The 17,118-nt window shown below is 46.8% G+C and overlaps 1 protein-coding gene across 4 annotated transcripts in view; it reads left to right on the top strand.

The window, feature by feature from the left end:
• Positions 1 to 894: 894 nt before the first annotated feature.
• Positions 895 to 17,118, top strand: part of CACNA1G (calcium voltage-gated channel subunit alpha1 G) — a 324,600-nt gene continuing 308,376 nt past the window's right edge. The window contains exons 1-2 of one of the 4 annotated variants that reach the window (XM_019517507.1): positions 895 to 1,220; positions 2,138 to 2,271. In XM_019517507.1, coding sequence (XP_019373052.1) covers positions 909 to 1,220; positions 2,138 to 2,271 — 446 coding nt within the window. In that variant the 5' untranslated portion in view covers positions 895 to 908. The remainder of the gene's footprint in view (positions 1,221 to 2,137; positions 2,272 to 17,118) is intronic. The other 3 variants (XM_019517498.1, XM_019517491.1, XM_019517481.1) reach the window with 3 other exon arrangements.

The following is a 17,118-nucleotide window of genomic DNA, read 5'->3' as shown; positions in this document are numbered from 1 at the left end:
AGGAACTTACACAGCTAAGTGAAATTATATTCCACCCTATTTAAGTCCCTGCCAAATAGTTAGTACAAAAGATGGGTATGCCTCCCTCCTCCCCCCCACCCCAAAAAAAGTTTTACATTGTTCTGTTGATTTGGTTTTGTAATGTGTGGTGCCAGCACACCGAAATAATGCCATAGCTGCTTTATTCAGCATAGTTTCTTAAATATTAGTCATACCCTAGTCAAGACACCATGGGGAAAACATGCTATCATTTTGTCATGCAGGTACCAAAATAAAAAGATAATGGTTCACAGAGTGCAGGATTCCTCTAAGAAACCAGCTCCAGACCATTTTGAAGGCAGAATTCAGTGATTGCTCAAACCTTAAGCATGTCCTTTTTACCTGAGCACTTGCTTAAGTGCTTTGTTGCCTTGGGAAGAAGCCGTTGGGTTTGCACCCCTCCAGAGGTCTAACATCCTGGAAAAAATTCTGTTCCAATTGCCAGCTGAGACCTAAAAAACCCTAAAGAATCAGCCCCCTAGACTCCTTCCCAGGTTTTACATGAGACTCAAAGCAGGTTAGGAAGGGACCTTGAGAGTATTAGGGAGCGATGTATAATTCCCCTCCAGTGCTTGTGTATTCAGTAAGGCTTTTCCTTGATGGTGACACTCCCACAAGGATTCTTGTCTGATACAAATCCCCTTTTCCCAGACGCAGCATCTGAGTCGATCAGATAAGTCTGCTGGCAACAGAAAAGTATTGGTACCAGGCTCTCGGATCAAGGGGAGAATTTTAGTAAGGGTGGGAGTGGCCGTCTTGAAAAAGAGCAACCTTGGGAACCCCTGGATTGAAAAAGGGATTGCGTCTCTGGCCAAGCTAGTATCACTCCCTTCGTTATCATCTTCTTCTTCCATAAAATCGGGGTTAAGATGGTGACCTCCTTTGTAAAGCTCATTGGGGTACACAGGTGGCAAATCTCAGAGAAGAGCTGGATATCATTATTATTTCCTGTTTGTGCCTTGGCTTCCTTAATCCCAGTGGGTGAAAAGGATGGGTTGAGTCCTCCTAGGTCCTTCCCAGGTTCTGCTCGGAAAGGGCTGTTGGTTTCCTTGACTGAGCGCCTATGTACCTGGTTCGAAAGGGTCAGCATGCTGGTGATTCTCCTGAACTGTGTGACGCTGGGCATGTTCCACCCCTGTGAAGATACTGCCTGCGGCTCCCCGCGCTGCAGGATTCTCCAGGTATGGACCTTTCCTCGCTGACTGTTTCTAATTGAATGGAGGCCTTGGAAGGTTTCCCGTTTGTCAGTGTCCAGAAGCACTGTTAGGCTGGCCAAAGGAAAAGCCCCATTTCTGTTCGCAGGTGCAGAGAGAGAAAATGAGCCTGATCCACACGATACCAAAATTCGCTTCTGCCCACGTGTAAAAATGCCCTGAGACCCTTTACGAGCCTGGGCTGTTGCCTACACTGAGGATTTCAGCGGTCAGAGGGCTGTCATGCCAGTGTGCGCGCACTGGTGCAAGCTCTTGGTGTCAGGCAAGGCCGCTGTCATCTGCCTTTTGGCCCTAATGCAGCTTAAACCTTCTGGAGGACAGTAGGGCTTTTGAAAAGAGCTGGGTTATAGTGCAGGCATAATTTAAAATACTCCCTCCCCCCAAAGTGTTGGTTCCTTCTCTTTAGGATTGGAGGCCCATTGATTGAACTGTGTGCAGGGAGGTGCACCATTGCTATCCGAGCTGTACCCATTTGCAGAACTTAGACCTCAGCCTCATTAATCAGAGCTTCATAAGAAGCCCACTAAAGTCATCTGAAAGACTCATTGACTTTAGTGGGCTTTGGATTAGGTCCTCAGTACCTTCCATTAGCCCTACTGATGTCAAAAACAGCAGTTGAGGGAAGCTGCTGGGGAATCTTCCTTGAGCTCAGTACACAATATAAAGTCATCTCCTCCCAAAGTCTCTCTTCTGCCTGGGTCTATATTGCTCCGTTTGGGCCATCGTGGATCAGGAGACGCGTGCTTGTACCCATGTAGTGTGTTTTTCTCTTTGTCACGGTGGGGCAGACTTCCGTTTTTATTTTTATTTTTTGCCATTCTGTAGTTCAGGGGGCGGGCACGGCTGTTTTTCTTCTGAACTCATTCTGCTGCTTTGTTTTCTAGAGCTTCGATGATTTCATCTTTGCCTTCTTTGCTGTGGAAATGATAGTCAAGATGATTGCGCTCGGGATCTTTGGGAAGAAGTGCTACTTGGGAGACACGTGGAACCGCCTGGATTTTTTCATTGTCATAGCCGGGTAAGTCAGGAAAGCTCCGGGAGGCTGCAAGTTGGTGCTTCTGTACGCGTCCCTCAGGGACGATCTGCTGCACCATTTGGCTAGCTTTGTCTCGGAGGACAAAGAAAGCCCGTGTTGGTTAATGCCAAGGCCCGACTATTTCTAACGTGCTAGGATGGTTGTGGTTATCGATTTTTCTTTTCCCAGCGGGGACAGCGTCCTAGACTAGCTAGAACAAGAGGCCAGCGGCAGCTTCTCTCCTGCGATGCATCATATAAGACCTCGTCTTTTCCCCTGACTTTTCAAGTTCCTGCTACCTCCTTACTCCGCATCTGCCTGGTAACTAGGACAATTGCAACCAGCTGTGGCAGTGCTAGTGTTAAGTTTACAGACAGCAGCAACAAAAGAGAGAGTGGAGGAATGTTACAAAGACGGTTTGCCTTTGTTCTCCGCCAGCCTGCGCGCTTTCCATACTGTAAGATCTCTCGCTTGGCAGCTCTGGGCGGACTCAGCTGGCACTCGGCTAAACTATTTTTCTGGCTCCAGAAATATTGGTAGTTTCAGTTTCATGCAGATTGCCCAAATGGATGAGGTTTCAGCAGCTCGTTTAAAGCAAGGGCCTGGGTTCCAAGAAGAATATTTCAGTGAAATGTGCGTGATTGCCCTTTTTTATTGTCGAGGGAAAGCAACCAAGTTTGCCTTTCATGAGTGTTTTCCTTTCAGAGGCACCTGGTTTAAATTAAAGGCTCCTCTAGCACCCGAGAATCCCCTGGCTGTGGCTGGAAATCCACATGAAAAGTTCCTGGACCGCAGCCAAAGAGTTGAGTTTCCTTGACACATTAAATGCTCAGAGGCCCTTGCCTCACCTCCCTGCTCACTCGGAGAGCCCAAAGACCTTTGGGAATCTGGCAGTTTTTTCCCCCTTCCATTATGTGTATAATTAACCGGAATTTCCTGGAATGGATTGGAGGATCCTAGAAATAAACCACAACTGCGTCATTTCCCAGGTTGGGCAGTTGGCAGCGAGCTCGCTGGCTACTAGGAGAGAGCTGTGTGTTTGCTGTTGGTGCATGATCCATCACTGCGTCTCCTTGCCCAGCCCCAGTTGATAGCACAAGTCCTTGCAGGTGAGTGCAGGCTGTTGGTAGGGGCTAGGGGAATGCAGTGAGACGAAAGGGGATGAATTTGAAAGTCAAGCGATCTTGCGCCATGTGCAATTAGACCCTGGAACTCCCTGCCACAGGATGTCATTGAAGCCAGTAAGTTTCTGAGATCCAAAAAAAAAAGGGATTGGACTCCAATATGGAGAACACAACTATTCAGATGTTAGCAAATGAAGAAAAAACATCTGGCAAGAGATGTTAAACGTTGTGCTTCGGGGTTTAAGCCAGCTCCAACTGCCAGAGGTAGGGGTTTTCTTGCACTTTCTTCTGGAGTATCTTTTCCTGGGCACTGTCACTGGCCCCAGAGGCAGCTACTGGAGACATGGAGCCTGGGTCAGATCCTATGTGCAATATAAAAAAAACCCACTGGATTGTAACAAAGTCCTCCAGCACAGTTGTTCTTGTCATCTGGATGTGCCCTTATGAGTGTGATTTCTTAGTGCAAGGCTGCCATAGGAAAATACTCTCCTGTTGGCCACCAGAACAGGTGCTTGTGTTGGGTATCTTCCAAAAAAAGCCTGCTAGCAGAATGTGGTAGATCAGGAACCCTTTCATAGATTCATAGATTCATAGATTAAGGGTCGGAAGGGACCTAGTAGATCTTCTAGCCCGACCCCCCGCCAGGGCGGGAGAACAACAAAAAACCCCAAAAAGAGAAATGGGACTCAAACGAGTCCAGCCAGGTAGGCATCCAGCCTCTTCTTAAAGACCCCCAGGGTAGGGGCCAGCACCACTTCCCTTGGAAGTTGGTTCCAGCTCCTAGCCGCCCTAACCGTGAAGTAGTTTTTGCGGATGTCCAATCTATACCTCCTCTCCATCAACTTGTGCCCATTACTCCTTGTTATGCCAGCGGGCGCTAGGGGAAACAGCGTCTCCCCCAAACCCCTCTGGTCCCCCCTAGTGAGTCTATAGACAGTCACCAGGTCCCCCTTAGCCTTCTCTTGTGGAGGCTGAACAGGTTCAGGTCCCGCAGTCTCTCACTGTAGGGTCTGCCCTGTTGTTCGGGCTTTTAAGGGTGGGGCCTGTCAAAGGGAGATTTTTGTTCAACGTTTTTTCTTAGTTTTAACGCTAGGAGGAGACATCAGAAGGGAAATTAGGTGCGAGCAAGCCTACCAGTTGAATGGGGATGGGACCATGCAGGTTCTAGGTCATTTACTTAATAAGCATAGTTTGGAGGTAGTGTAGATCAGTGGTTTGAGCACTGCGTGCTTCTCCTAGCTGGGCCACCAGCTCTCTGTGGCATCGGAGGCAAATCGCTAACGCTCCCTGTGCCTCTCTCTCCTCTCACCTGTTGTCTGTCTGGTGTATTGATGTTGCAAGATGGCCCCAGCGCTGACAATCTCATACGTGCGTTTTTTCCAGAGCTCGGTATTCAAGGGCTTTGGTCTCTGCTGGGACCTGCAGGTGCCCTGGCAATATAAACAGCATCATAAAACAGCGGATCTAGGATCTCAAACTGAAGAGGAAAATCTTTGGCCAAGGTCGTGGTTTGGGCGCTCCAGTTTGCATTTAGTTACCCAAGTACCCCTTTCTCCCTGTGGCCACCATAAAAAAGAAGACAAAAAGAGTATTTCCTTCTTCAAGACGCACACATGGCAGCATAGATACTGGTGCAGAACGCCCGCTTTTGATTCCCCCGATTCCCAGGCTTTGTTAGCACACATGGGGCATCTGCTGCAGAGGTTTTGCAGCCTTGCAGTTTGACCAGCTTCATGACTCCTGCCAGGTCAGCTTTGCCTCTTGCTAAATGATTGCTCTTTTCTTTATGTGCATGAACTGTTCCCATCTGGGCTCTGTCAAAACCAATTCAGCTGACAAAGGATCGAACTAACTTTAAATACAAAGCAGGATATCTCTTTCCCTAGCAGCTGGACTTCACCGCTCTTTATGATTACTCCCTTCCACTTCTGGGGGACACACTCCTCTACATCCTCGCTTTTCATTATTGCTAAAGGTAGCTTCCTTGTCTCTTTGTACCTCTTGTTCACCTTTGTTCCCTATGTATCCCACCTTGTGGTCTTGAAAATTGAAAGCACTGGATGACTCTGTGATTAGCACCTGGTAAATGAAAAGGAAGGGATTAGTACAAAATGTCTGGTGTATGTAATTGGGGCAAAAAGCAGGTAAAAAAATATGCCATTTAGAAGACTAAATAAAACCCCTATGTTCAGCAACATTGTGGGGTCAAACTTCCAGCTAGACAGAATCAAATTCCTTCAGTCCTTTCTGAATATAGCCAGGGACTGTTGCCTTCCCCACATGGGACAAAGTATTTAGGTGAATATTCAGGCTGCGGCACTAACTGCAGAATACGGAAGTCATGAAAGAACGAAGCTTGAAGTTAAGATATCTTGCTGCCTTGGCTTCCTTTCCATCTGCAAACAGAGCAGCTGCTTTTGAGGAACTCCGGATCTGAAATGCTGCCAAGTGCTACTGAGGATGTTACGTGGAAGATTTCAGGAGAACAAAGCCCTTTAAAAATATGTCAGGCCATGCCTACCACAAAAGGCACTTACAAAAGCAGGGGCCGGGCTTGCGCTGCACAGCTACAGCCCATCCTGAAACCTTCTCATTGGCCCTCGGCAGAAGTTGGATGTTTTAAGTCCATTATGCTGCTTTGAAAATCTCCGCCATAGTTCCCAACAGGTGGACTTGGTAGCAGGTGGCTGTTCTTGTCTGGTCTCCATCCCTGAAGAGGACAGTGCTTCATGCCATCAGCGAGCACCTGCTATGTGAATGAACCATTTTCCTCTGGCACATTTACTCAACATCTCAAAGGCCCTAGTGCTCAGAAGGGGCTGTGCCCATACAAGTCAACAAGCGTTGTGTCGTCCTGTCCCAGTTACGGGAGTTAATATTGCACGCTTTGAATTGTACACTTATGGCCACGTGCGGTCTAAGCTTGCCAGAGGCCAGCTGGCCCTAGACAACCTTCTTTGGTAAGCTAGCATCCCACATGCTTGCCACGCAGCTTGCCACTTGCAGCCGTTACGGCATGAGCGCCAGTCAAATGAATGCTGGCAACCAAATCAGCAACCTTTTATGTGCATCATTCACCAGGAGGGAATAATGGCCTACAATGTCTGAGCATAGATTATGTGGGGAGCTGAAACTTTGCCTCCTCCACGAGTGAGGTTAGCAAGTGGCCAGGTGACCCCTGGAGTTTCTCATACAAATTCCCTGATTATTAGTAAGGCTCTTGGTTAGTTTATGGGTCTCTCTTCAGGAGGTGAAGAATGGCTCGTAAAAGGCAAAGAAGCTGACTGAAATGATTGAACGTGGCATTTTCCCATAGAAATTGCATATGGCGAGGGACAGTGCTACTAATTCTATAATCGGAGACTGAACTGAGCTGAAGTGGTGTCCCGACAGGGGGTAAGTGGTACGTGCCATGCTGCTGTGATGATCATAACCAAATCCAGTTTGCTAATCATGTGATAAACCAAAGGATTTGGCTCGGTCTGAAGTGGGATTGAGGGAGATTTGACCAGATCTCCCAACCTACTTGTTTGCTGATGGAAGAGCAGGCGCTCCGCAGGCCGAGTCACAGCATCCATCCCCAAATCCTCGTTGCAGAAATAGCATCTGCCTCAGGACCCAGGATTGAGTGAGCTACCAGGAATTTAGCTGATCTGTGTCAGCCACTTTTTATTGCCACCCCACCCTCCCCATGCAAACCCTTTATGACTATCCCAGTGCAGGGGCTTTTTCAATTTCCAGACTGCAGGCATCTCTCTCCCCTCAAATCAGAGCCTTTGTTGCAGCCCGGTGTAACAAGAAATTCTCAGCCTTAGCAATAATCCTTCTCCCTGAAGCCCACTCTTCTCTCAATCTCCTGTGAATGCTCCAAATCTAGTTTAATCTTCAGGCTTCATGATCTGAAAGGAAAACAGGAATTAACACCCTGAAGAGACCTAACAGGCTCTGCTCCTGACAAGTAATCAGCAGTCGTTCTACAATGTAGCCATGTGCCAGCATAGTATCTCCCCTTTTCCTTTCAATCAAAACCGTCCTCCCACCATTTCCTGAAAGGCCCATAGAAAGTTAATTTACTGTAGCTTGATGGGACTCCATTGATAGCTTTGGAAGCTTAATTACAGGGCAGGTAGCAGCAAGGCAAGCTTCCTCGTTACTGCTGTCTATTGAGACTCGTCCCTGACCTGGAGAAAGCGGTTTGAATGGGGAGAAGGCTTTTGCACTTCCCAGGGTCTGCCATTCTGCTGAGATTTGCCACATCTAAGGAGAAATGGAACAGTCCAGCAGTGGTAATACTTTTTTGGTTTTCCCTTCTCGTTTTCTGTTGGATAAAAGTTTCAAAGGTCAAATTTCATCCTGCTCTATTTAGTGCCAGCTCAGTGACGCACTTATACCTGGCTGCAAACCAGTCCATTATAGTTGCATTGACTTCAGTGGGGTTACAGTTAAATGTGGATCAAATTCTATCCAACCTCATAAATTACAGTAGAGCGCTGTGTGTTCATTACAATGCTGTTTGCCTCCACCGTGTTTACTGTTCTCTCCTAGATATCTCTGACCTAACAATACTCTGCCATATTAAGCAGGCCATATAATCGTATGCCTGGTGTTACATACTTATTTTTCCTGCTTCCAGATTGTGCAGAAAAGCACCTGGGGGTTACAGTGGGCAATAAGATGAATATGAGCCAGCAGTGTGCCCTTCTTGCCAAGAAGGCTAATGGCATCCTGGGCTGCATTGGTAGGAGTGTTGCCAGCAGATCGAGGGAAGTGATTATTCGGCACTATCCAGCCCGGGTGAGGCCACCTCTGGAGTACTGTGTCCAGTTTTGGGCCCCCCACTACAGAAAGGATGTGAGCAAATTGGAGAGAGTCCAGCGAAAATGGTGAGAGGGTTGGAGCACATAACTTATGAGAAGAGGCTGAGGGAGCTAGGTTTATTTAGTTTGGAGAAGAGAAGACTGAGGAGGGATTTGATAGCATCCTTTAACCATTTGAAAGAGGATGGAGCTGGACTGTTCTCAGTGGTGACAGAGGACAGAAGAAGGAGCAATGGGCTCAAGTTGCAGCAAGGGAAGTTTAGGTTGCTATTGGGGAAATTTTTGTCACTCGGTGGGTAGTAAAACACTGGAACAGGTGACCCAGAGCGGTGGTGGAAGCTCCATCCTTGGAGGTTTTTAAGCCCTTATCTTGACGAAGCCTTGGCTGGCATGATCTAGTTGGGGGTGGTCTTGCTTGGAGCAGGGGGTTGGATTAGATGTGACCTCCTGAAGTCCCTTTCAACCCTCATTTTCTATTATTCCCTAACATGCAAAAATTTACAGCTAATACGCCTGAAGGGAACAACTGTAACCAAAGAGGCCAGTCTATGTTTTGAGACAAAGATGCTAGAAGACCAGGCACATACTTCAAGTGCACCAGTTCTGCAACCAGTGACATAAGGACTAATCCATTGAAGGATGGTTTCATGTATTTGCAGTGATGAAGTGCAATTGGTTTTGCGGCCAGTGTGTCCAGCCAGGCAGACAGAGCTGCAGTGCTAGTTTTTAGCTGTTATCCCACCAGCTGTGCATTTGTGTGATGGAGATTAATAATATTAAGGCCAGCTTTTTGTCATGGGGAAAGCAACATATTTTTGGTGATGTGCTGCATTTGTTTGTCAGCATCTGTGGCTGGGAAAACCTTGTTTCAACAGTGGGACAGGGCACCAGGTAGATCAGGCTTTATTTCCAACTTAGAATTTGGATCTGTGTGTTTGCTGAGGAGCCAGAGCTCTCTTTGAAGACAAATCAAACTGAATAATCAGGAGAAGCCCAAGAAACATGCAGAAAAAATTGCTTCATCTTACAGGTGGTGTTGCCAAGAAAATCTTTCTTACATTTGTTTTACTCATGAATGTGTTGTCACTTTTTAGGCAGGCAGAGCTCTTGGTTTAGAGGTGATACGTTTTATTAGACCAACTACAAAGGAGCAAAAAAAATTCTTTCTTTGCAAGTTTTCAGGTTGAAACGCCCTTCATTAGGCACTTCACATATTATGATATAGTGCCAAGGTGTTGGCTAGTGGTTATCTGTGAACATCCCAGTCTGGCTGGTCTCAGCGCTGCCTTTTAGATTCACAACCATTGTCACACGCTCTGTAACACTGGCCACTTCTGTGACATGCCATTAAGTACTTTCCAGCCTTATTAAACTGTCCAACCCAATCTCACCAGCTCATGGAGAAAAAATGATTTCTTTGTGACAATGTAATGCAATTAGCACTAATTGTAGAGAGCGTAATGCCTGCAACACATCTCTGTAATTACAGTACAGCTCACTAGCGATGAGAATGGTACTATATTATCAGATCCCGGTCTTTTGAAACATGACTTGGGCTGTAGGTTACAGAGTTAGATGGTGTTGGGGGGGAGAAATGTTGATGAATTGCATAATTATGTTCCATTATTTTAAAGGGAAGGATTCTGGGAGATTAGCTTTTAAAAGAGCACTTGAAGGTTAATGGGAACTGCAAGATGGACCTTGTTGTGTACAGAAGATTGGATGCGATTCCCACCTCACAGAATATAAAACTGAAGTGTTGGGATTGAAAATGTATTTCCATCCAGACATCTGCAGAGCTGTTTGCAGTTTAGTGAGGCTTGAGTTGGTGAATCACAGCTGGGGGGTGAAGATGCTTTCTGACTCGCTGTCTCTTTGGAAACTCTGGCTGGCATGGTGGTTTTGAAGCAGCAGCAGCTTTCCCCCTTCTGCACCACTTCCCTGGGCTACCGAGTACAGACCTCTGCAGACCTCCACCTGCCATTCCTCAGTGAAGTAAGTGCGGCAGAGGAGATGCCACTGCTCTGCCGACTCCTTAGCAATTCGGAGTGAAGCACTTGCAAAATAACTACCAGCGCAAGTCCTAGGGCCAGTTCCCTGGATAGTTACTGTAGCTCTGCTGGAACCCAACTGATTTGTCACCAGCTATAGGGTTGGCCATTAGCACCTGCCATACAGCCGTGTAGAGCCAATCCATTGAACACATTAGCAATTTGGCCTAATTGGCTTTGGTCAGATTCTTTTCCCTGTAAATTGAATTAAGCCTAAGACTAGGTTTGTCTCGAAAAACATCGGCCAAATCCTTGGTTAGTATTCATCAGTGAGTTAAATGAAGTAGGACAATTTCATAGATTCATAGATGTTAGGGTCGGAAGGGACCTCAGCAGATCATTGAGTCCGACCCCCTGCCCTGGGCCGGAAAGAGCGCTGGGGTCAGACGCCCCCAGCCAGGTGCGTGTCCAGCCTCTTCTTAAAGACCCCCAGGGTAGGGGAGAGCACCACCTCCCTTGGAAGCCCATTCCAGATTTTGGCAACCCTTACCATGAAGAAGTTCTTCCTGATGTCTCACCTCAATCTGCTTCCTGGCAGCTTGTGGCCATTGTTCCTAGTGACTCCAATTTTACTCCTGTCTGGAATGAGTTGCACACAGAGAAGGTCCCTGCTGTGTTTTCACTTTTTCTAAAACAAGGCTTTGAATTTTTCAGGACAGTCTCACGTTTCTGGGCGGTGTCCCAGTGCCCTCAAGAAGTCCTTGAAATGGGAATTTTGTCACAAATTTAGAAATGCTGGCTCACGTTCGTCAAAGCCCTCTCCCAGACATCCCCATGGTGCCTACCATTGCCGCTACATCAGTCAGCTTGTCCGTGTCATAATTGGATTGAATCGGTGCCCAAAACCATATCCCCACTGGACGGGTGTAGGGAAGTCTATTGCGTGCTTCTGGTCCTGTTCCACTAGCTCACTTCAGAAGCTGCTAGCACTATTATAAATTACTTCCTGATTAAGATACTAGAAGAAAGACTCAGATCTTTGGTTCATTTCCTCTGCTAGAGATAGCTAGTGTGACCTTGGGCAAGTCACTTAACCCCTTCGTGTCTCAGTTCTCCCATCTCAGCAGAAGGGGGTAATTAAGCTGCTTTTTTTCACATCTTTTATTTGCTTTGTCTGTTTAGCCTGCAGCTCTTCAGGGCAGGGCTGTCTGCAGCTGGGAGTACCTGGAGCCCCAGGGAAGTGATTTTTAAGAATACCAGCTGTGCTGTTCCACCCCTGATAGGCATGTGCAGGTAGCTGCCTGGGTAAACAGCTGAGTTGGGGCATTTGCACACACAGTTGTCCAGTTTTGCAGATTGCAGGCATTTTGCACATGGCTGGTGTATCGGGGGCACCTGCCATTGTAGAATTTCACCCCTTCCAGTAGCAGCAAAGGCTGAAAATCAGCAATACACTTGTGACGTGCAGCAGCTGCGTTGCAGGGGACAGGGAGATTCAAGGGGTGGGGGGAAGTGACAGTTAAATTCCCCCACACACACACACATGCGCACACATCCTCGTGATTTCAGCAGCAGTCGTGAGCTTCCAGCCGCTGCAGACTCATGCTTTTCATCGTGACATGCACACAGGCAGCCAGGCACTGGCTGGGGTGTTACCCTCTCCTGTGTTTTCTATCTGTTTTTTAAAAATATTTTAAGTGAATGTCATGCTGATGGCAGACACTGAATTAGCAGTCCTGGAGAGACAAGTCTTCTGTCTATCCAGAGGACTGGACAGCAGCATTGCTATATCTGTCCTGTGGCCAGACAGGATCACATCCAATAGGGAGAGGCTCCGTCTCAGTGGCTTGCTCACCTCTAGGCCGTTGTGCTGAGATGTTGAGCTGTCGTCAGTGATGCAAGTTCACGTGTAGTCAGAACCCAGCGTTGTCCTTTCCTAGCAGCCTTCTGTATTTGTGGTGGGAACTATACCCTACCACTCAACTGGGCTGTTTTTGAAGCAAGGACCTGAAATGAAGGGCTCGTCCTCTCAACCCTGTTATTCTAAAGCAGTAATTCTTGACCAGGGTGCCGCAGCACCCTGGGGTGCCCTGAAATCCTTTCAAGGGTGCTGTGGTGCATCACACAGTGTTACCACCGTTTAATGCGCAAACGTGAGCCTCAAAATCAACCCTGAGATTTCAAATAGGAATCTCTAGCAATAATGCTCTGCCTGTTGCAGGCTTGCTGAGTTCTTTGCAGCAGAAGAATTTCTCTACTGATTTATCTGAATTTTAAAAAAAGAGTGAAATTTAAGAGCTGGCATTTTCTGAAGGATGCTTTGAGTCTAATGAGGGGTGCTTTGAGTCTAAAAATGTTGAGAACTACCCGTCTCAGTTGCAGAGCAAGATGCTAGTCACTCTGCATAAGCATAGCAGAACCTAGTCCTTAGAGATGAAGCTGAACTTGGTACCCCAGAAAATACACTGAGGGGTCAAAACCTGATCTATGCACCTTATGCCTAGCTCTTAATTAAATCCCTTTAGCAGGGCTTAAAGCATACCAGAGATCCCAGGATCACTGAAGCCTGGAGGCACCTGCAACCAGCGTGCTCTTTATTTCAATGTCAGCTTTGTCACTGGCAGCTTGCAGCTTTTGAAATAAGAGCAGCTTGGGCTAACTTCATTCTAGGCTCAGAAAACCTGCTGTTTAAAAGAAACCTCTCTCAGGCTCCTTCATAGCTGAGCTCTGATTCAAACCTGCTTGTGAAAAGGATAATAAAAAAAAAGTTTTAGGACTTTTTTTTTTAAAAGGAAGCCATCACTTTCTCTTGGTTTTTCAGCTTCAGCCTAAGTTGTTGCTGCATCAAATCCCATATTCATCTGCTGCCCAAGCTCAGATGCATGAATTTATTAAATGTCTTGGTACCAGAAGGCAGCCAAGGTTGTGAAATCTTCCCACCTCCAGTGCTATTATTTTTATTCAGTTAACTTGATTAAAATGAATATAATATAAAATTAAATAACTCCCATGAGCACAGCAAGACTTGTGAAACTCAAAATGCATTGTCTGAGAGATAGCAGAACATGACAAAGCATTCAAGGACTGGGAGCAAATTTCATTCTATGTTTCTGGAGATATGACACTGTCTAAATAATTTCCCCTTGTCTTTTCCATTTTTGATTGCTTATTATTATCCACTGATTGCCATGCTTAGTAGATAAAGAGAGATGAGACACCGAGTTTTGGAAACCATTTTGATAGAACAAGTCTAGGGATATTGCTTATGAACACTGAAATGCAGCTCTGTATCTTTATGGCCATAACTGAAAACTCCCCAGAGGAAGAATAGTCTTGTGATCAAAGCAATGGTCTGGGACCTGGAAAATCTAGCTTCAGTTCCCAGTTTTGACTCGGTTCGCTTTTTAACCTAGGGCAAATTTATCCTCATTTCTATGCCTGAGTTCCCCACTACCCTGAATCCCAGAGGCAGTTGGGAGCTGCTCAAATACACTACCCCAATAAAGTCTTTGTGAATCCATGAAAGGGCAAAAAGGCAGAGATGGGAACAAAGCAGATCTTCTGATCTGTGTAGATGTTGGGGAAGTGCCTATCTGCACAGCGTGGCGAGTTAAATTGAAGGGTTCCAGCTCTTGTACCTCTCCAAACCAACTCTTTAATAACCAGATCCTGTATTTTGGAGGATTTCTTTGTTAAAGTGAACACATTGCAGTACATTTGCATGCCAAGTTCAATGTGCAGAATACTGGGCTACTGTGCGATCGGTGGGCAGATCAATGTGTCAGCAGCTGCATCCTCCCTTACATTAGCTTTAGTTACCATGTGGCCTCAGCATGACGACTTCTGTATAGAATCATGGTGCTTTCTTAACCAAGAGGGACTTTACTAAAGGAAACAGCTCTGATGACAACCACATACACAGCTCGAGTTCCAGCTCTGTCACCCTTGTTTACCAGGGGCCAACATCCTGTTGGGAGCTCAAGAAAGGATGCGGATGCCTAGTAGCCATGGGCGATTGTGCCTCCTGAGTCTGGGAGGGGCACCATATTGCCAACAGTGGGAGGGGGTCCCCCACCAGCCTATCAGCGACTGGGGGGATCCCCCAGTGGCCAATTGCCGAGCCAGAAGTACACTTCCAGTTTCATGGCTGGCACCTCCAGGGAGTGCACGGCCGATCTCAGGGGGTGCACATGCACCCGCGTGCACGCCCTACACATTGCCAACACTAGGCTGCAAGTAAACCTACCATTACACATCTTGGTTTTGCCCTGAGGGGCCATAATTGCATCTGGAGGTGACAGAGGGACAGACAGCTGTTGGATAACTTGCGCTCTCCCTGGGAAGGTCGTGCACCCTGCACTGTGTACGTGCGTCTTGCCCAGGTTTGGGCAATGCAGCTGAATTCTGCAAGCTCGGGAGTGACAAAACACTCTGTGTGCCCCAAACCCCAAGAGTGCTTGTTTAGATCTGTAATCCTTGATCTGGTCCACATGACAAATTTGTGCTTGCCTAGCTGTGAAAATCTGTGAAAAGATCATGCTCTCAAGCTCACGTTGCTGGGCCAGCAACCACCCCGCTCTCCCTCCCCTCCCCTCCTGAGCCGATGGACACCACTGTGCTGACAGAAGAAGGCCTCTTCCGTTGTGTCGGGCGGTGGTGTAGCTAAGCCAACAGGAAAACCTCTTTTGCTGCTGCTATGGACTGCACCTCTGGTAGGGCTCCCTGCCAACACAGCTCTGCAGCTGTAACAGCAGCAGCACCCCTTGATGTAACCCAGCCTCCTTGCTTCTGAGACGCTCTTGGGGCTGCCATCCGACAGTCGAGTCTTTTCATCGGTGGAAGCCAGTGCCCGGAGCTTCTGAAGCAAAATGCTGTGATGATGGTAGCTATTTTATCAATAATGTGGGCATCTGGTCCTCCCCCTCCTCCACTTCTTTTTTATCTGTCCCCCGAAGCAGTAATGCATATGCAATAGTTGTTCTTAAAACTCCAGTCAACACAAACCCAACGGCTCTGATGTCTCTTTATGCACTATTTTAATATTTTAAAACTCACTCTGACTTCTTTGGTCTCCCCCTGGTTCCATATTTTTGCTTTTTTGAAGTCAGTTTGCTTGCTAGCCACGGAGACAAAGAGGAGAAGGAAGAGCAGGGCAAAGCATAGCAGCACATGAAGGATTGAAAGAAGGGGACTTGGGAATATTTGTGCAAGGCATTTTTTTGGCATAAATGCCCAGGGTGTAAAGACTGGCTGGTTGGGTCTAGACCATTTGGCCCAGCGATCTTCTTCTAGAGCGGAGGCTTCCCTGTTCTGATTTTCTGAAAGAGTTTTTGTAGAGGGACAGTTGTGCTATTTAGCCACGTGCTAAAGTTTTAAACAAAAGGTCCCTATTCCAAATCCTGCCTGTGCTTTCAGGCCGTGCCCAAGCAGGCCTTCGCCCTCCCTGCTCTTTGCATGTCCTCTCGTCCAAGATCACAGACATTTCCCCTCCTGGAATAGCCCTTGGCAGACGGATTCTTTCAGTCAGCCCTTTTTCGTATCCTGTCAACAGCCCAGTAGGACCCCTGCGATGGCAAATGATCCTTCTGCTTTCTTAACCCACATCCCAAATGCTTCCACATTCTTTTCTAGGTGACTTGAGAGATAAGGGGCTTTTGAACACTCAAGAGAGTCTCAGCATGTGATACAAATTAATTCCATTTCATACCTCCTATTTCTAAGGCATGCACTTTCAAAATCATTCGGTGGTTTGTCTGCACCTTCTGTGCTTTTTGCATCCACTTGTTATGATAGAAATAACCAGTGCATTGAAGATTCAGACTTTGATCCTTAATCTGTAGATTTTCAGTGACCAAATCTTGCTTTAAACAGAAAAAGGTGGCCACCACCTTTTCAGCATGTGACGCCATTTCCTTCTGGACATCTCCGCTAACATTCGCATTCCTGCTACGAATTGATATGAATTGATTCACTTCTTGCATTCTTTAGGTTCTTAAGTAATACTTGATGTGGGAATTGCTGAGGGAGGTTCTACTTTTAGATCAGTTCTTCTCTTAATTGAGTATTAACCCCACCTTTCTTTTGCTTTGCTGGACAGTTTTTCAGTCTGTTGTGCATTTTTTTGCTCTGCCACTTAAGAGCTATATGTCACCAGCAAAATCCAGCTCTTCTGGTGTCTGTTTTATCTACGCCGCCTACACCCTGAGTGGTAAATGGGCTTCAGGTTGTGATCAGGAATATGGGGGTCAAGTCCCGTGAATGTTCAACAAAAAATTATTCAGACTGGAACAGGTGCAAAGGAGGGCTGCAAGGACCATCAGAGCAACGGAGGACCTATGTTATGTGAGGAGACTGAAAGAGTTTAGCTTTCTTAGCCAAGTGGAAGGCGGAGGGGAGATAAAGCCATTTTCTATAAGTACAGCAGGGGCATCTGGGAAAGAGAACATGTAGATGAGCTACTTAGGACAATGTTGTACACAAGCAAATGTGGAAAAACTGGCTGTGAATAAAGTAAGGTTCAAAGTTAAAGGGTTTCTAACTTTCAAAGGAGTGAGCTGCCAGGCTCTCCATAGGAGGAATAGGTCAGACCGCCTAGCAAGGCTTGAGGGTAGAGCTTGATAAATTCCTCAACAGTATTTGGTGCCTTTTATAGCAGGATCCTGGACTCCCTTCGAGCCCCATACTCAGTGTGCAGCTCGGGTTGACTGGAAAGTGTCCTTCTTTTAAAAAAAAAAAAAAAAAAAGTCTTTGCTGGCAGAGATCTTCTTCAGGTGGGTTAAAAAGCAGAACACAACCCTGTTAGTGGCCTTGCTATTCCCTCCACAACCAATGGAAACAAGTGGCATAGTGTCTATGAGGTGTTATAAGCAATGATCTCAAGCTGCAGCAGAGGAAATTTGGGCTAGAGATTAGGAGGAC

The sequence above is a fragment of the Gavialis gangeticus genome, unplaced genomic scaffold (genome assembly GCF_001723915.1).
Source record: "Gavialis gangeticus isolate Ggan-Ray unplaced genomic scaffold, GavGan_comp1, whole genome shotgun sequence".
In the NCBI taxonomy this organism is placed as follows: Eukaryota; Metazoa; Chordata; order Crocodylia; family Gavialidae; genus Gavialis; species Gavialis gangeticus.
This window is presented reverse-complemented; position numbering and strand designations above follow the sequence as displayed.